A 15,843-nucleotide genomic window follows, 5' to 3' on the forward strand; every position below is an offset into this window, starting at 1 on the left:
GCCTAATGACTGAGGAGCTGTCTCCCAGGATTCTACATTTTTATTCAAGTTGTTATACGAAGGGCAGGTGCTGATCATGTGGACTAGACCTGCAATGTTTTTTATAGTGCGTACGTTTAGGATTGAAGACTTCTGGACGCCATTTACTGCACAGCTGTGAGTTTGGAAACACCCCGGTTTGGAATTTCTTCCACATGATTGCCTTTTTTCTGCTGAGCTGTTTATCCGCTGGTGGATAGGTGTCACGACCGAGCTTATAATGAGAAATAATTTCGTGAAATATTGTGAGTTCATCACCCGAAGGAAGGCGTTCCTTGCGTGGAGGTGGCGCGTCAGCGGCGATCGACCGGTAAGTGAACTCTTAGGCGATCATGTGCGCCTTCCCGTTTCCCCACAGGCCCCAATGAGTCGGAGACCAGATCAGTGCAATTTGTTCTGCACATCGTAATGAGGTCCTTGCCAGGGCCTTATTACGATGTGCTTTCCTCGCGTTCTTACACGCCACAGTAGCAGGGTGTTCGTCCTCCTCCATCTCGCACAGTGTTGTAACCTAGGCAGGATTCCGGGGACACCTATTTGTACACGTATTGCCCTTCTAGCGCCCTCTACTTTCACGTCACACCGACATCACCTCACGTGACCTCGACAGTGGTCACGGGCCACTAGGTTGCCTACGTGATTTTGCCCCAAAGTCACAAAGCAACTAATTTGAATTGTATTGTATTGTATTGTATTGGGTTTAGTGGCGCATAAGCAGCTCAGGCTATCATGCGCCAGGCACCAGGTTGTATCTTGAGTTTAGTGGAGTATATGTATTCATTCTAAAGTTTCTTTAAAACATTTGCTTCATTTAGAAAGCTAAAAACGCATGACAGATCAACAAGACCATTTTCACCTAAAATCAATGCTGGATGGAACGGAATGTGCTCATTGTAAAATCTAGTAAAATACTTTTTCCTTTGTGTTTCAAGTCCTGTGCACGAAAATAAAACATGGTTTATGGTGAGTTCCTCTCCACATTCTTCACACAATGGTTTGTTTTCTTTTCTCAACAAAAAAATTATGAGTCAAATGTGTATGGCCAATGCAGAGTCAGCATAAAATCACTTCTATGAAACGTTCTTGATGATGACATGATTTCCGTTTCCCAAAAATCGGCTTCAACTGCAGTTTGTTATTTACTTCGCTACACCATGACGACTGCCATTTCTCCTTTAGTTTACAGTGCAGTAGCGCCATGCAGTCTCTGTATGGGATATTTATGTTCTTGATCTGTTTGTCATGGGCTTGAGCAGTGCAAACGTCTGCTTTCTCATTGCCTCCAATGCCAACATGACTCGGGACCCAACAAAATGTTACGTTATGTCCTTGAGCAGAGGTCGCCGATATATTATGTATGATGTTTCCAAGTAGTGGAGCAACTGCGTTTTTGTCGTGAAGGACTGTCAAGACACTTAGAGAGTCTGTGAAAATAGTTTGTGATATTCCCATTGGCTATCTTTCTTGCTGCCATAGCAAGTGCATAACGCTCAGCGGTAAAAATGCTCGTACACCGAGGCAGTCTTACTATTTTTTCCCATTTTCCTTGCACTACTGCACTTCCAACATACTTGACTGTCTTGGAGGCATCTGTATAAAACTGCCTCAAACCATACCCACAGTGAATGCCATCGGAAAACTGTGTTGGCATTACCCATTGGAATGTGGCAGGTCCTCTGCTATGTCATCGAGGTGCAGCCGCTTGGATTCTAGCTTCTGCAGCAGCTGGTCCTTTTGCACCTTCTCATCGTCACTGCTCGGCTTCAGCTTCGCGAGCGACTCGAGAATCTGAGACGACCTGTAGCGATGATGCCGCAGGGCCTTGAGGCAGTTCTCCTGGGACCGCTGCATTTCCCCAGTCACCACCATGTACTGGCGGTACGCCTTCTGCAAGGGCCAGGAGGAAGAAAAAAATGACCATATTCGCATCAACTTCTCGAATCCAGACACAGCTCTAGGGAAACTAAAATAAATGTTATCCATGAACATGGGTGTTAGTTGTATTCCTTGAAATATAGTTCATCAACACTTTATGCTTTCAGCCAGAAGATCAAGCTGACAAAATAGACCTGTGAATTGTGCATTAGTTCAAAATCTCGAAGGAACACATGGGCTGTGAGGGAGGCTGCAGTGAAGGGCTCAGTTAAATTAGGCCACCAGGGGATCTTTAACACGCGGTGATGTTGCACAGCACATGGGCAATTTTCATTCTGTTTCCATCAAAATATGACCACCGCTGCGGCCAGGATCGAGCCCGCAACCCTACATTCGGCAGATGAATGTCAAGGTCAAGCGATTATGACTGGCAAACTGACACAAAGAATAAGCGAACCAAGAAAAGTTCTGAATCTTTAGCAAGCAAACAAAAGTGCCTGCTGACAAATGCAGCTTGTGACTCACAGGAAACCAGCAAAAGAAGAAAAAGAAGAATGAAAAAGGGAAGCAAAAACAATCAGACTATTTTGCTGTCTGTACCTCCCTGTCCTAGGCAGTCTCTGACTGGTCCCTAACAAAAAATAATTTTGCGACAGTTGTAAATGATTTGTGTGTTTTTATGCTGTTTTCTACTTCTTCCTTCGATGACGTTTTTATCTTTACTGGTTACAACTATTTGCCTATGTATCTAGTGGCAGTCCAAATTTGAAGGTGTTGCTGAAATTTTTAACACTCAAGCCATATTCACAGCTCCTGGCATCAATAATGTTAATTGAAAAGTTGTTGAAAAGCACCAAACTATATCCATTATTAATTTTGTCAAATATTTCAGCAGTCATTAGACAATGGCGAATTGACGTCACATTGGACGGCCAGAAGATCAAATCAGTCGATATTGTCGACCATAAACCCTGACTGCTCATTGGAGGGTCAAATTCTAAAGTTAAAGCTCAGCTACCTTGGTCATCTGATGAGAAGAGAGAAGAAAGGAGTCGCTGGAGAAAGATTTGGTGTTGGGAAAGGTTGAGGGTCACCGGAGAAGGGGTAGGCAGCGAACGCGAAAGTTAGATGGCATCCTCGAGGCGCTGCAGATGAAATTATGTGATGTTAGGAAGATAGTGAGAGACCGGAAAGCGTGGCGTGATATGGTCCATAGGGTCACGAAGAGTCGGACACGACTGAACTGAACTAGAAGATAAGAAAGGTGGTCCCAGTTCACAAAACCGGATTGAAACAATCCTCCCATAACTAAAGGCCCACATTGATCACCAGCGTACCTAGTAAGATACTAGAACAAACCCCTTTACTCGCAAATCATCATGTTTCTGGAATCGTAACTCGTTTTTTCACAATTATCAATGCGGCTTTCGCAAGACATACTCATGCAAAATGCAGTTTCTTTTTTTCACCCACAAGTTACATGTCAGTCTTGACTGCCACTTTATCGCTGATAGCATATCTTTAGAATTTGCTAAAGTATTCGACAAAATATGTCACCAGCTACAACTACTAAAATCATGTATTATAGGACTTGATACCAACATGCTAAAATGGCTCAAGTGCACTCCAACCCCCCAAGAGTCAACAGTTCATAACTGCCAACAATGTTAACTTCCCCCTGCATCCTGTTACCTTTGGTATTCCTCAGGGTGCTGTGCTTCAGCCTTCAGCTTCTATAATCTGTATTAATGATTTGTTTGACTGTTTCATCCATTCAGCTATTTGCCAATGATTGCTTTCTCTGCGGTAAAATAACAACTTTCATTCAGCCCCCGCTAACACTAAGCTGGTTATTTGCAAAACTATCATTCACTCACTATTAGAACATGCATAGGTAATATGAAGTTTAAATCCTTACCAATGTGATAGAAATAATTCAGTACAAGTAAGAATGTTTCTTTTCATCAAACTACCATCGCACTGCCAGTGTATCTGCCATGAAACAAAACCTCGACTTACCACCGCTAGCAACACTCCTCATAAGGAAATGTACCTGTGCCCTTTTCACAAAATAGTTTACTACAAAACTCTGCAAAACGAATCGCTCGCATTGTCTACATATATATCCTCCCACTTTGACCACACGCGCAAAGCTAGCTTAATCTCATATAACAAAAAAGCACTTTCAGGCTCATTTATGTCCCGTACGTATGTGGACTGGAACCACCTTCCCTCTTGAGTGGAAACTGAAAAATCACCATTGCTACAATCTTTAGTGCCCCCTGTTGCTTACATAACGTGTTATACTGCTGAACTATACTGATGCTGTCCCAGTTGATATCATTAGGACCATGTTGTTGTTTCATCACAGGCAGTTTCTTTTTTCCTTACATTTATGTTTGAAGTTCTACTGCAGTGACCCCCACTCCAGTCGGTAATGTTTTACCCCGAAGGTAGAATAAAATAACAATCTGTGAAACTGCTTCCTACCCCAACTTTTTCCTCCCTAGAAAGAATCAGTAGAACTGCGGAGACCACAGCAGTAGCACCGCTGTTTGCTGCCCACTTCATAATAAAATAAGCAATAATTTGGTAATGGACAAGCAGCTACAGCAGTACAATATGCGAAATTCAAGGCAGAAATTCATTATAGGACATGCCTTACTTTTCAGGGCTTTTACATGCAACCAAAGACGACAAGTGGCACAGGCGTTGTGCATATAAATGCAGTTTCGCCTGTAGATAAGGAGTATGCAGGACGCAAATCTAAAATTTTGTGCTACTCCGCTAAACCATGCTCAACTAATATGCCAGACCAAGAGCATATAAAGGCTGCCTCTTCAAACAGCAACTTGCAGACAGCAGCATGGCTTATCATATAGGTAACCCTGTTGGTACAGTGAATTTCAGGTAATCCTGACAAATACATTCTTGCGAGGTTACCGACTGTAATAGAATTGACATGTTTCCAGATATTTACAGCCAGAACCGATCACATCATGAATTTTTTTTTTCCCCACCCAAACAGCTCACCTCTCGGGATTGCGAGAAATACACTCTTAATGAAGCAGTCATATTCTCCAGCCCTGTTGACAACCTCCATTAGTGACAAGCCATAACTAAATATCCATCACAAGCTACTGAAATGATAGCCATCAAGCTGCAACTACGCAGTAAAATTGATCAGCTTTGCAAGGAAGTTTAGATGGTCTGCTAAGGGAGTCCAATAAATGTGTAACTTTTAAATTGTTCACTCAAACAGTGCATGTTCCTTATGGTAGACAGGAAACTATAGCGAAAAAAGCAACCAGGCTCCAAACACCTGCTGCCCAGAACAGTTTTCAACAGCTGCAATTGCTTCCCTTTTCGTACTGCACAACTCTCTCCTCGTTGAGCTTGTCTTTGTCCAAGAACAACTGGCTATTCAAACCGCAGAAACCACCAGGTGCGTGCACTGATCGCACAGCAATAGCATATGAAGCAATATATAAAAGTATGATAGCATAATAAAAGCTCACGTAAAGCGACAGAATGATAGCGCTTGAAGTACTGAACTGTATCACTGTATTAACATGAAAGGAATAAAACTTGTCTTCTCCAAGTTTTCTGACCAGGTTATTTGAATGAAAAAAAAAAAAAAAAAATACATGTATATATATATATATATATATATATATATATATATATATATATATATATATATATATATATATATATATATATATATATATATATATATATATATATATATATATATATATATATATATATATATATATATATATATATATATATATATATATATTATATATATATATATATACTACTATATATATATATATATAGTAGTAAATCAATCAATCAATCAAAATACCTTTATTTCACAACTTTACAACGCCGGAGAAAAAACTGTCACTGCACCTTGACTGTGCTCCAGCCACCTATCAGCAGCAGAAACATATTATATTCAGCTTTACTGTAAGCTCTCATCATCATCATCAGCTCAATTATACCCACTACAGGGCGAAGACCTCTCTCTCACTCCACTACTTAACCCGGTCCTGTGCTAGCCACATCCACTTGACCCCTGCAAATTTTTTAATTTCATCCACCCACCTAATTTTCTGCCGGCCCCTGCTACGCTTACCTTCCCTTGGAATCCAAATGGTTACTCTTAGAGATCATCGGTTATCCTCTCTTCGAACTACATGTCCTGCCTATGCCCATTTCTTCTTTCTAGTTTCGGCTAGAATATCAGTAACTTTAGTTATTTCTCTGACCCACTTTGCACACTTCCTATCTCTTAACGTACACCTATTATTTTCTGTTCCATGGCTCTCTGCGTTGACACCTATTATTTTCTGTTCCATGGCTCTCTGCGTTGTCCTCAACTTAAGTACAACCCTTTCCGTTAACCTCCATATTTCAGCCCCATAGGCCAATACCGGTAAAATGCAACTGTTAAACCCTTTCCTCTTGAGTGATACCGGTAAGCTGCTTGTCATAATGTTTGAGTACATTTCAAATGTGCTCCATCCCAACCTTATTCTCCTAGTTATTTACCTGTAAGCTCTATATCAACCATACCTAATAAATTATAGGAAACAAATATACTGCACATCACGTACCTGCACAAGTGCATATGAACATACAGAAATTAACGATCACAGTGGTGCTGGAATGATGCTTATGACACACTTGTCATACAAAAAAAAATAAAGTAAAATGTTAGCTCATTTGGTATCACTGAAAGGTGACAAGCATTTTTACGAACTGCACTCGGCACAAGGTAAAGCAGTGAAGCATACTGAATTGGGTAGAGTAACTTAAGACGCATTAAATGCAAATTGAAAAATAAGCCTCAAATACAGGTTTAAAAAACTACAAAAAATGTAGTTTGGTCAGACGTTCCGCATCTAAGAATTCTGGCAGCTTAAAAAAAAGCTACATGCTTGTGGGAAAATGTTCCTTAACTTTCAGGCAAACAGACTTGTCAGGTATTTTCTAGTTAACATAGTAATGTCAATATTTAGTAAGTCATAGTAATTTAAAGCTACTGGGAATGTGTACTGAATTACCTGTTTGACGTATTCTGCGTGTGAAAAACAAACATGTCAAGGTTGTTGGTGACGAAAAGAACATGTCATGGTGTGTTCGAGATGTGCATGGTTGTGTAAAACATCTAATAAGCCCGAACAGCTTTTTTATAAGACAAGAGAGTGTGAGTGTAAAAGTCCCGAACTCTATAATAATTCAGTGTTTTTCAAAGAGACGCTGTGTGTTCTAAATAGGAGGCACTTCATACCGCGCGAACCGCCCTTTTTTGTACTTGTGACTTTGTGCAAGTTTTCATCTGTGGTATTATCCCATACCAGCACACAACATAAATGAGGGCATTTCACGAAAAGTGCATTATACAGCAATGTCGTTAATCATTGTCGGGAGAGTATGCCAGTGCAGAGATATTATGCCCAAAGTTTTACTTTATTTACCCAATAACGACTGAACGTGCTGGTTCCATGACATATGTTCATTAAGTATAATGCCAAGAGTTTTCACAGACTTTTTGATCGAAACCTTGTAAGGGCCAAACTAATGGATTCAGGCACCTCAGCTAACATTCTTAACGTTTGAAACACGCACTTTGCTTTTTATTCGTTCAGTACGAAATAATTCGATTTGCACCATTCCTAAAAACAACAGCAAAACACGTCTGTTTCTATAGTAATGCACGAAAGATCTTTTCCTGCAAAAAAGATGGAGCAATCGTCGGCATAGATAACCGATTTGCAACTTTTGTTTATTTGCACTATGCCGTTTATGTAAAATAGGAAAAGAACAGGTTCCGAAATACTTCCCTGTGGCGCCCCCAACAACTATCCCTCAAGTGCGATTTGTGTTTGCCTATTTTGGTATATTGCGATTCACCGGTAACATATGAGCGAATTAATTCCTGCGCTATTTCTTTGAATTCATAGCGTCCCATTTTAGCCAGCAAAATTGCGTGATTTACCAGGTCAAAGGCTTTGCTGAAATCCAAGTATAACCCTAACGTCATCAATGCATTTTCCATGTTTTCGAATACAATCTCTTTCTGAACGAAGAGTACACTTTGTGTGGAATGGCATTTCCTAAATCAGAATTGATGGCTTGTTATGAGGTTATGTTGCTACAGTAACTATCTATTCGTGCTTTAATCACGTTTTCAAATCTTTTCGAGAAGATAGGCAAAATTGAAGTTGGCAGTTTGGAAAGGTGTTCTTATCTCCCCCCCCCCCCCCCCATGGATTACCATAACCCTAGCTACCTGCATACTATTTGGAAAAATGCTAGTAGAGATTGCTACATTAAAGATGTGCAAAATGACATGCGCAATCACATCTAGCATGTACTTAACAGGGTTAATCCGGTGGTCATCGGCATCTCGACTATTGCTGTTGCCAAGACCTTCAAAGATTGTTGTTACTTCTGCAGTAGAAGTAGGTTGAAAAAAGAGAGAATGCGAAGATCTCGGGATACAAGTAGCAGCTATAGAGATGTTCATCCTGTTACCTATATGTGCAAAGAAGTCATTGAAGCAGCTCACAATTTCTTCACCACTTAATATAGTATGATTAACGATAACGTGATCGATGAAGTTTGATATAGGCTTTCAGTTTATGTCTGTAATATTCTTCTTTCGAATTCCTGATTGCCTTGTTTAAGGGGACAAAACACTGACCAAAATATATAATAGGATTAGGGTCGAAATGAAAAGATCTTGTCCTGTATGATACAGATCGAGCGCTACAATGTTCAAAAAACGAGGGTATATCATTTTGATTTGGCACTTAAAGCCTCAAGAAAATGACTGATATCGCCTCTCGTTTGTGGCAAAACCGCTACGGAATCGACCACTCGAAGCAGGAAGCTTTATATTGCACCCCCAAAAAATTTTAAAAGGACAGAACGCTGCCTTCGAGGGCAGCATTTTGTCCCTTTACCTTTTTTTTTTTTAATAACTTGTTTTATCCACTTACTGTGGTTCCAAGGCTTAAGGAATGCCTGAAACATTTCATCTTCGACTTTAATCATCTTTAGCATTTTTAGAGTAACCCAAGGTTCCCTTGATTTTTTACTCTTACGAAATGCCTTCATTGCAAAGGAACAATAATAGCACTGCATAAAAGGTTCTGAAGATTTATTATAGGAAGCATTGACATCTGCAGTCATCAATTCTTTGCACCAATCAATGCACATATGTTCTCTCTGAAACCTTGTGATGAGAGTACTGATATATTGCGATAAATTATTTCTGCAGCTTCTCATTTCTCTGTTGGTTGCATTCTGTCCACCATTAAGACAATGGGCATATCCACCTTCCACCTTGATCGTAAGCACTTTACCTTAGTTCAAGAGCTCTCCCTCCTCCACACACACAAAAAAAGGCAGTGCATCAACTCTCGTAGTTATGATGCTCTCATCCCTCACCAGCTCTTCACAGTATTTGTCAAGTACAGAAGAAAACAGTGTTTTTTTATTAAATAAATCCCTCAACATATTTTTTTTAATGAAAACTGCCACAGCCCTTGCAGCTAATAATTAAGCCACCGCAGATTTTTAGCAGTTGTTCTTAGTCCAAAGCGGCAATTTAGGCAAGCTGGTGTGACGAGACTGCAAAAACACTATGACAAGAGAAAGACAATTAAGGCACGGGCTTATGTCCTTCTTGCATCCATCTTTAGCAGTATATGGTGCTTCAGCAATAAAACAACACTGCGGCTTGTCACTATAATATTTATTCCTTACATTTTATTAAGATAAATATTTCACCATTACTGATCAGAAATAAATTTAACTAGAAGCTTTATTATTTATAGATAATCCCACACGACTGCAGGTATGCATTCTCCACAGACTGTTGGGCAAAAATTATTTCCTGTATGGACCTTCAAATGATTCAAAATGACATTAGCATTGCGTTTTTGAAAGTAGAAAATGACTGTCCGCTCGAGAACACCAGGAACAAAGATCAGCCACAGAAACAAATCTCAAAGGACAGGATGTCTATCTCCTATCATGTGGTCTGCAACCAAGTCACTGATAAGTTAAAGAGAGCTAGACTTTGTTACTAGATTCAAGCCACCATCAACACCAGTGTGTGCCTTGGAGGCTACCGCTCCTATCTGCCGAGACCAGGTGCTTCTGCCCATGTCGCTAAGTCTGAAGAGGTTCAGATCTGCAGTTGACAGAGGCCGAGCGACGGGCGATAGCAATAAGCGCGCGCACGGAACAGTCGCCTGCCACAGGGACAGTGATTCAGCGTTTGCAAATTATCAGCAACTGCTTTCCACTCGTGGACATAACAAAATTTTTCCTATCCTGCATGCTATTCAACGCACGAACGTTTTGTACACTTCTTCCATGAGAACTGCAGTCAACAAGAGCAGCATTCAAGGCTATCGAGTTAAAAAAGCATTCACGCGCCCTTACGTTCGTGCTACGCTAAACTGCGCTTGAGCAACCAACCACGGTTGACGAGGAAGACTACGCGCGCTGCCTCCACCTCGAACGATGCGACTTCAACCGCATTTAAATGCTGAGAAAGGTTTTCGGCTTCGTCGATTCTCTCCACCTGTCACGCTTTGCTGTAAAGCCGATCAATGCGCGCAGGAAACGCTTGCACCAAAGTATAAAGGAGGCTATGACCAAAGGCGACGGTAATGTTCTTGTGCACGCTTTCCGTATATCTGCTCCGGTACAGGGCCGTCCCCTCATTCAGTCTTCGTTCTCTTCCTACTCAACTACGCACGGGGTGCGTCATGCACGAAAGATTATTCCAATCGCCAGAAACCAAAGGCCGTAGACTGACCGGAGATGACTAAAGATCGGAGTGCGTAGAACACGCCGTTACTCTGACGCCTACAACGACCCCGGGGAAAATCACGTGGGAAAAAACGTGGGGAAGATTTTGTGTCTCTTGACGGTGCCAGTTAAACGATAATCGAGATCGCCAACGGGCAGGAAAACACGCCAAGTAATGGTTCACGCGCCGTTCGACCTTGACTCTCCGGCGCGCCAGCACGCTGGGTTTGTTTTCTTTCTCACGCTGAAAAAAAGAAAAAAAAAAAAGGAAATACCTGCACGCATTTTTTTTTTTTTTTTTGGCACCACAGCGAGCACCCGTCGCGCTGGCTACTTTATTAATACACTCAACAGGCTGGAAATCACGGACACATATGTTTCTTCTTTTTTTTTTTTTTTTAAGATGCGTCGCCCACACTAACTAAAACACGTTTAGCGTGTACAAGCTAACGAATACTGGGACATCCACTTGTGCAAGAGCAAACAAATGAAATCCTTCATGCCTCTTACATCAAGCTGCACGCGCCAAAGCGACTACAGGTACTGTACAGGTCAAAGCCTCTACAAGTCCTAAAGGGCAACGCTTGAAGTGGACGGTTGACTAGCCACAAGACTCAGGAATTCAACGGGTTCAGAACAGTTGCGTGCAAGTAAAACCCTGACACCAACCGGCATGCGGGAAAGAACGGATTTCCCAACTAGCAGAAACAATTTTGCTGTATAACGACTGAAAATGAGGCGTTTTCCCCCAAAAAAAACAATGCAGGAAGAGCAACGAACGCTGTATAACAGCTGCAAGCATCTGCGCTGTTAAAACTGAATGGCACACCAGAACGTTACGTTATCATTCAGGCAATGTCTCAACACGACGACACAGTGATGCGAACTTTTCACGAAACTCACCTCCAAATCGCAATATTCCTTCTCGAGTTGGTCCCATTCTTCAATGCACGCGGCCAACGGCTGCGAGTCGCTCATCTCAACGGCGTGCTATCACCGACGAACGCAAGTAGCCAGCGCCCGCCGCAGCTCTGAGCACGTTGGCAGGGGCGACGCGGCCGAACTGAAGACACAGAGGGGACAACGCCGCGACAACGCGACGTGCCTCGGCTTCTCTTTTCGATCACACTCTCGCACCACAAAACACGCCCGCCGAGTCGGCTCCCACCTCCTCACTGCTAGCCTTGCGTTTCTTGTTTCTTGTAGGGCAGGCTTGCGATTTCATTACACTTGGGAGCTTGGGAGCTGCTGACTTCTGCCGCTTGGATTGGATTGCGGTGCGTCCTTTGACTTTGACGTAGTCTATGACGTACAATGGCAGCGGGAAATTCAAGATTTTTGTTCGCGCGCCATTAATTTCGCATTTGCGTTTAGCATCTTTTATTATTATTATTATTATTATTATTATTATTATTATTATTATTATTATTATTATTATTATTATTATTATTATTATTATTATTATTATTATTATTATTATTATTATTATTATTATTATTATTATTATTATTATTATTATTATTATTATAGCATCATGGAAACTTCAGCTCTTTCATGATGTCGCGACACGAGGCATCTGATGTTCATATTTTCATGAATTATTTATGACGCTTTTCTTTCGTCGAATGGCGCGTGCCCGCATTGAGGGTTCGGTAGTTCGGCCAAGCATCGGGTGTCAAGACCCAACTCCTCACTGCTAGCCTTGCGTTTCTTTTAGGGTAGTCCTGCGATTTCATTACAAGTCGGCAGTTAACTGCCGACTTCTACCTCTTGGATTGGACTGCGTTGCGTCCTTTGACTTTGGCGTGGTCTATGACGTACAGTGGCAACGGGAAATTCAACAGTTTTATTCACGCACCATTAATTTCGCATTTGCGTTTAACATCATGGAAACTTCAGCTCTTTTATGACGTCGCGACATAAAGCATCTGATATTGATATTGTTGCTTAGATGCGTATTGACTCTTTTGTGTGTCATCGAATGGCGTGTGCCCGCATTGAGGGTTCGGCCAAACATCAGGTGTCAAGAATGCGCTCGATTACCGACTTCTTTTAATTTCCTCTGCTCGTTCAAGAAAATTTTTTTCTGAAATAAAAGTCAGCTCATCAGGTTTTGAAACAATTGGAGGGTCCTTCTTATTTCTTACTTGCGCTAACATTGCCTTAAATAATAACTTTACAACTTTTAGACACTACACGGCTAATCACTGGATGTCACTGTGTTCACTTAAAAGCTCATGTGTCATGTGTTCATTTAAATATTGAGTTCCACAATCGTCATGTCTTCATCCCAACAAGTCTAGTTAACTGCAATGAACAATTGGATATATGACTAGAATCATTTCAGTTCATCTGATCTGTGCCTCTTGAATAATTTATGGCTCTTTTCCTATATGTACGAGTACCATATTTGTGGGGGATCGCTTTTTATATCTTATACCTATTAAAGAAGGAAGCACAGTTGTGGAATCAAACCCTAACACAGAAAGCGGAAACTGTGCAAAGATATTTCAGAGTCAGTGTCAAGAAATTGACGCCAGGTCTTTCCAACCATTCTTTGAATAAAAGGTAGTGCAAAAGGACGAGTTACCTTGGTATGGAGCATTCCCATCTATGCATGGTGTCGCAAAATCACTTAAAAAAGGTGTTTTTCTTGCATAAACTATCCACAGCGCTTTCTTGAAAACGCTAGGGGTTTTCAGGGTTGTTAGTGCGACCGCATAAGTAAAAGAGACAGTGGTGTCGTAATAGCCCCTATTCGTAATCTGCTATTCCTTGCTGTAACAATTGACTCTTGCCTTGAAATGTAATTTATCAATTCGAAAGCCTCATTTCCACCAAGAGTAATCTGCGCTTGTTAATGACGTGTTCTAGACAGCATCACTTCGTTTATTCGTTCATTTCATGACGTCCTTTACCTGGTGAAATAAATTCCCCGAAATAAATTGATGTAATCCATTTAGTTCTTCTGCGCGCGCTTTCATGAACACGTGCGAAATGTTTTTCTGAAGCAACTGATCACCAGCCTAACAAGATAGAACGTTCACTCACCTAAAATAGTAGATCGATCTGATACTGATGTCGCAAGCAAAAAAGAAAGAATGATGATGACGGTGGATTTTAATTGCGCAAGGACATCTTAGGCCAAAGAGCGCCAAACACAAGGTATAAAAAAAAGAAAGAATTTAATGTCGATTTGCCTTTGCCGAGAATCAGCGACCTATAGTCACGACACGTTTTTGAACTACTTACCAAACCCTCAAAAAAATGAACGAAATTGTCACACTTTACGACAAAGGAGACAACAGTAACACTGAACTCAATGCATTCCGGATTTGGTTCCTGATGTTTTTAAAAGACAACCCCGAAACAAACTAGTTGCTTCGAAAACAAAATGCATGCTATAATCGAAAAAATATTACAAGGGCTCAACGCTGCTGAACCAAATATTGAGCGAAAGCATTACCTGCGGGTGACCGAGAGTTCTTCTTCTTTTTTTCTTCTTCCTAAGCCCACATATAAAGCCCCGCTTTAACCAAGCCGTATGAACGTGCCTTAATTAGTGGTCTATAGGGCTGGGGAGCTGACACATTCAGCGTGGAACACCGGAGAGTTCTCCAACCATGGTCTCAAGGCATTGGACCCCGTACTGCGCCTGCGTATTCCCCACCACACAACACGTCGTGAAACAACGTTACTGTGCCGCCTATGGCTTGGCGCTGCTTTCGCAAACAAATGCGCCTTCCTGATCGGGATGGCTGACAGCCCTGCTTGTGAACGATGTGGCGTTGATGAAACGATTGAGCACCTCCGTTGTGACTGCCCTGTTTTTGCAACTGAACGACTTACGCTGCATACTGCATTGGATCGTCTGGATGCTCACCCTATAACGGAAGGGAAGATTTTGGGACCATGGCCACAAAAGTCATTTGCGCTCAAAGCCTACAAGGCACTTCTTCGCTTTTTAAGAGAGACTAGCCTGATTGACAGACTGTGACTTTCTCCCCTTCTCTCCTCTTCTACCCTCCCCCTTTAATTCCCCATTCCCCTTCCTTAGTGAAGGGTAGCCAACCGGAATTCATTCTTTCTGGTTAACATCCCTGTCTTCCGCCCTCCTTTTCTCCTCCTCCCTCTTCCTCCTCCAGGGTCCTAGCAGGCTGATTCTGACATAACCGTCCCATGTGAAACGAGAGACCCATGTTGGCAGCTCCTGCCTACTGAGCCGCGGCTCCGATCGCGCCACGCCGACCGCTTGAGTTGGGAGCCCATCTCTCGCTTTTGTGTCACGTGGGATTTGACGTCACAGCGTCAAGTGGGTAAGACGTGGCTACCGCCGCGCTACGCCGACCGCTTGAGTTGGTAGCCCAGCTCTCACCCTAGTGTCATGGGGGGGGGGGGGGGGGGGGGGGGGGGGGTCACGTCACAGCGTCACATGGGTGCGGCCGCGAAACACTGAAGGCTCGAAACCTAGAGTACCATTACTTTCGCAATAATACATACTTACCATGAACGTAACCGCGATCCTCAAATCACCTCGGTTTAATACCACTCTAAAGCGTCTTAACAGCAAAAAGAGGACCCTTCCGAAAGGCTGAAATAGCAAATAACCCAGACACATGACGACACTATTTCCCTACAACTGTGCAAACGAAACACTCATTTCTCTCGAAAACATCTCTTTTGCCATTCCGCCGGCGTCTTTAATGTCTATCTTCAAGGTATCTTATCGGCAATTCAGAAATCCCCTTATGGGAGACATACATCGATTTTTTTTTTTTTTTTTTTTTTACATAACTCAGGTTACTAACAAGGCAAATCATGTTACTTCCGATGAACCTTGCGAAAGCCATTCCCATCCGTGAAATACCTTGCTTATTTAACTCTTATTAGTTCCAAACTAAAGTATGCATGAGTGATCTGAGACCCTCATAACATAGCGTTTCAACTACTTTCGAAACAGTTCGAAACAGTACAAAATCGCTGCGCCTGACTAATCTTCTCGGCCTATAATGTTAGGGTCTCTGAACTTAAATGTAACGCCTACATTACAACCTTAGCTAACTGCCGAAATAAATCCAGAGAGTG

The 15,843-nt window shown here is 42.0% G+C and overlaps 1 protein-coding gene across 1 annotated transcript in view; it reads right to left on the bottom strand.

Annotated features, from left to right (window-relative positions):
- Positions 1–12,021, bottom strand: part of LOC146196713 (transmembrane protein 120A-A) — a 31,035-nt gene extending 19,014 nt beyond the window's left edge. The window contains exons 1-2 of the mRNA XM_084598482.1: positions 11,662–12,021; positions 1,694–1,926 (exon numbers count right to left, since the gene is read on the bottom strand). Coding sequence (XP_084454608.1) covers positions 1,694–1,926; positions 11,662–11,736 — 308 coding nt within the window. The 5' untranslated portion in view covers positions 11,737–12,021. The remainder of the gene's footprint in view (positions 1–1,693; positions 1,927–11,661) is intronic.
- Positions 12,022–15,843: the final 3,822 nt, after the last annotated feature.

This window comes from Amblyomma maculatum, chromosome 3 (assembly GCF_055883805.1).
Source record: "Amblyomma maculatum isolate TAMU_Amacu chromosome 3, ASM5588380v1, whole genome shotgun sequence".
Classification (NCBI taxonomy): Eukaryota; Metazoa; Arthropoda; class Arachnida; order Ixodida; family Ixodidae; genus Amblyomma; species Amblyomma maculatum.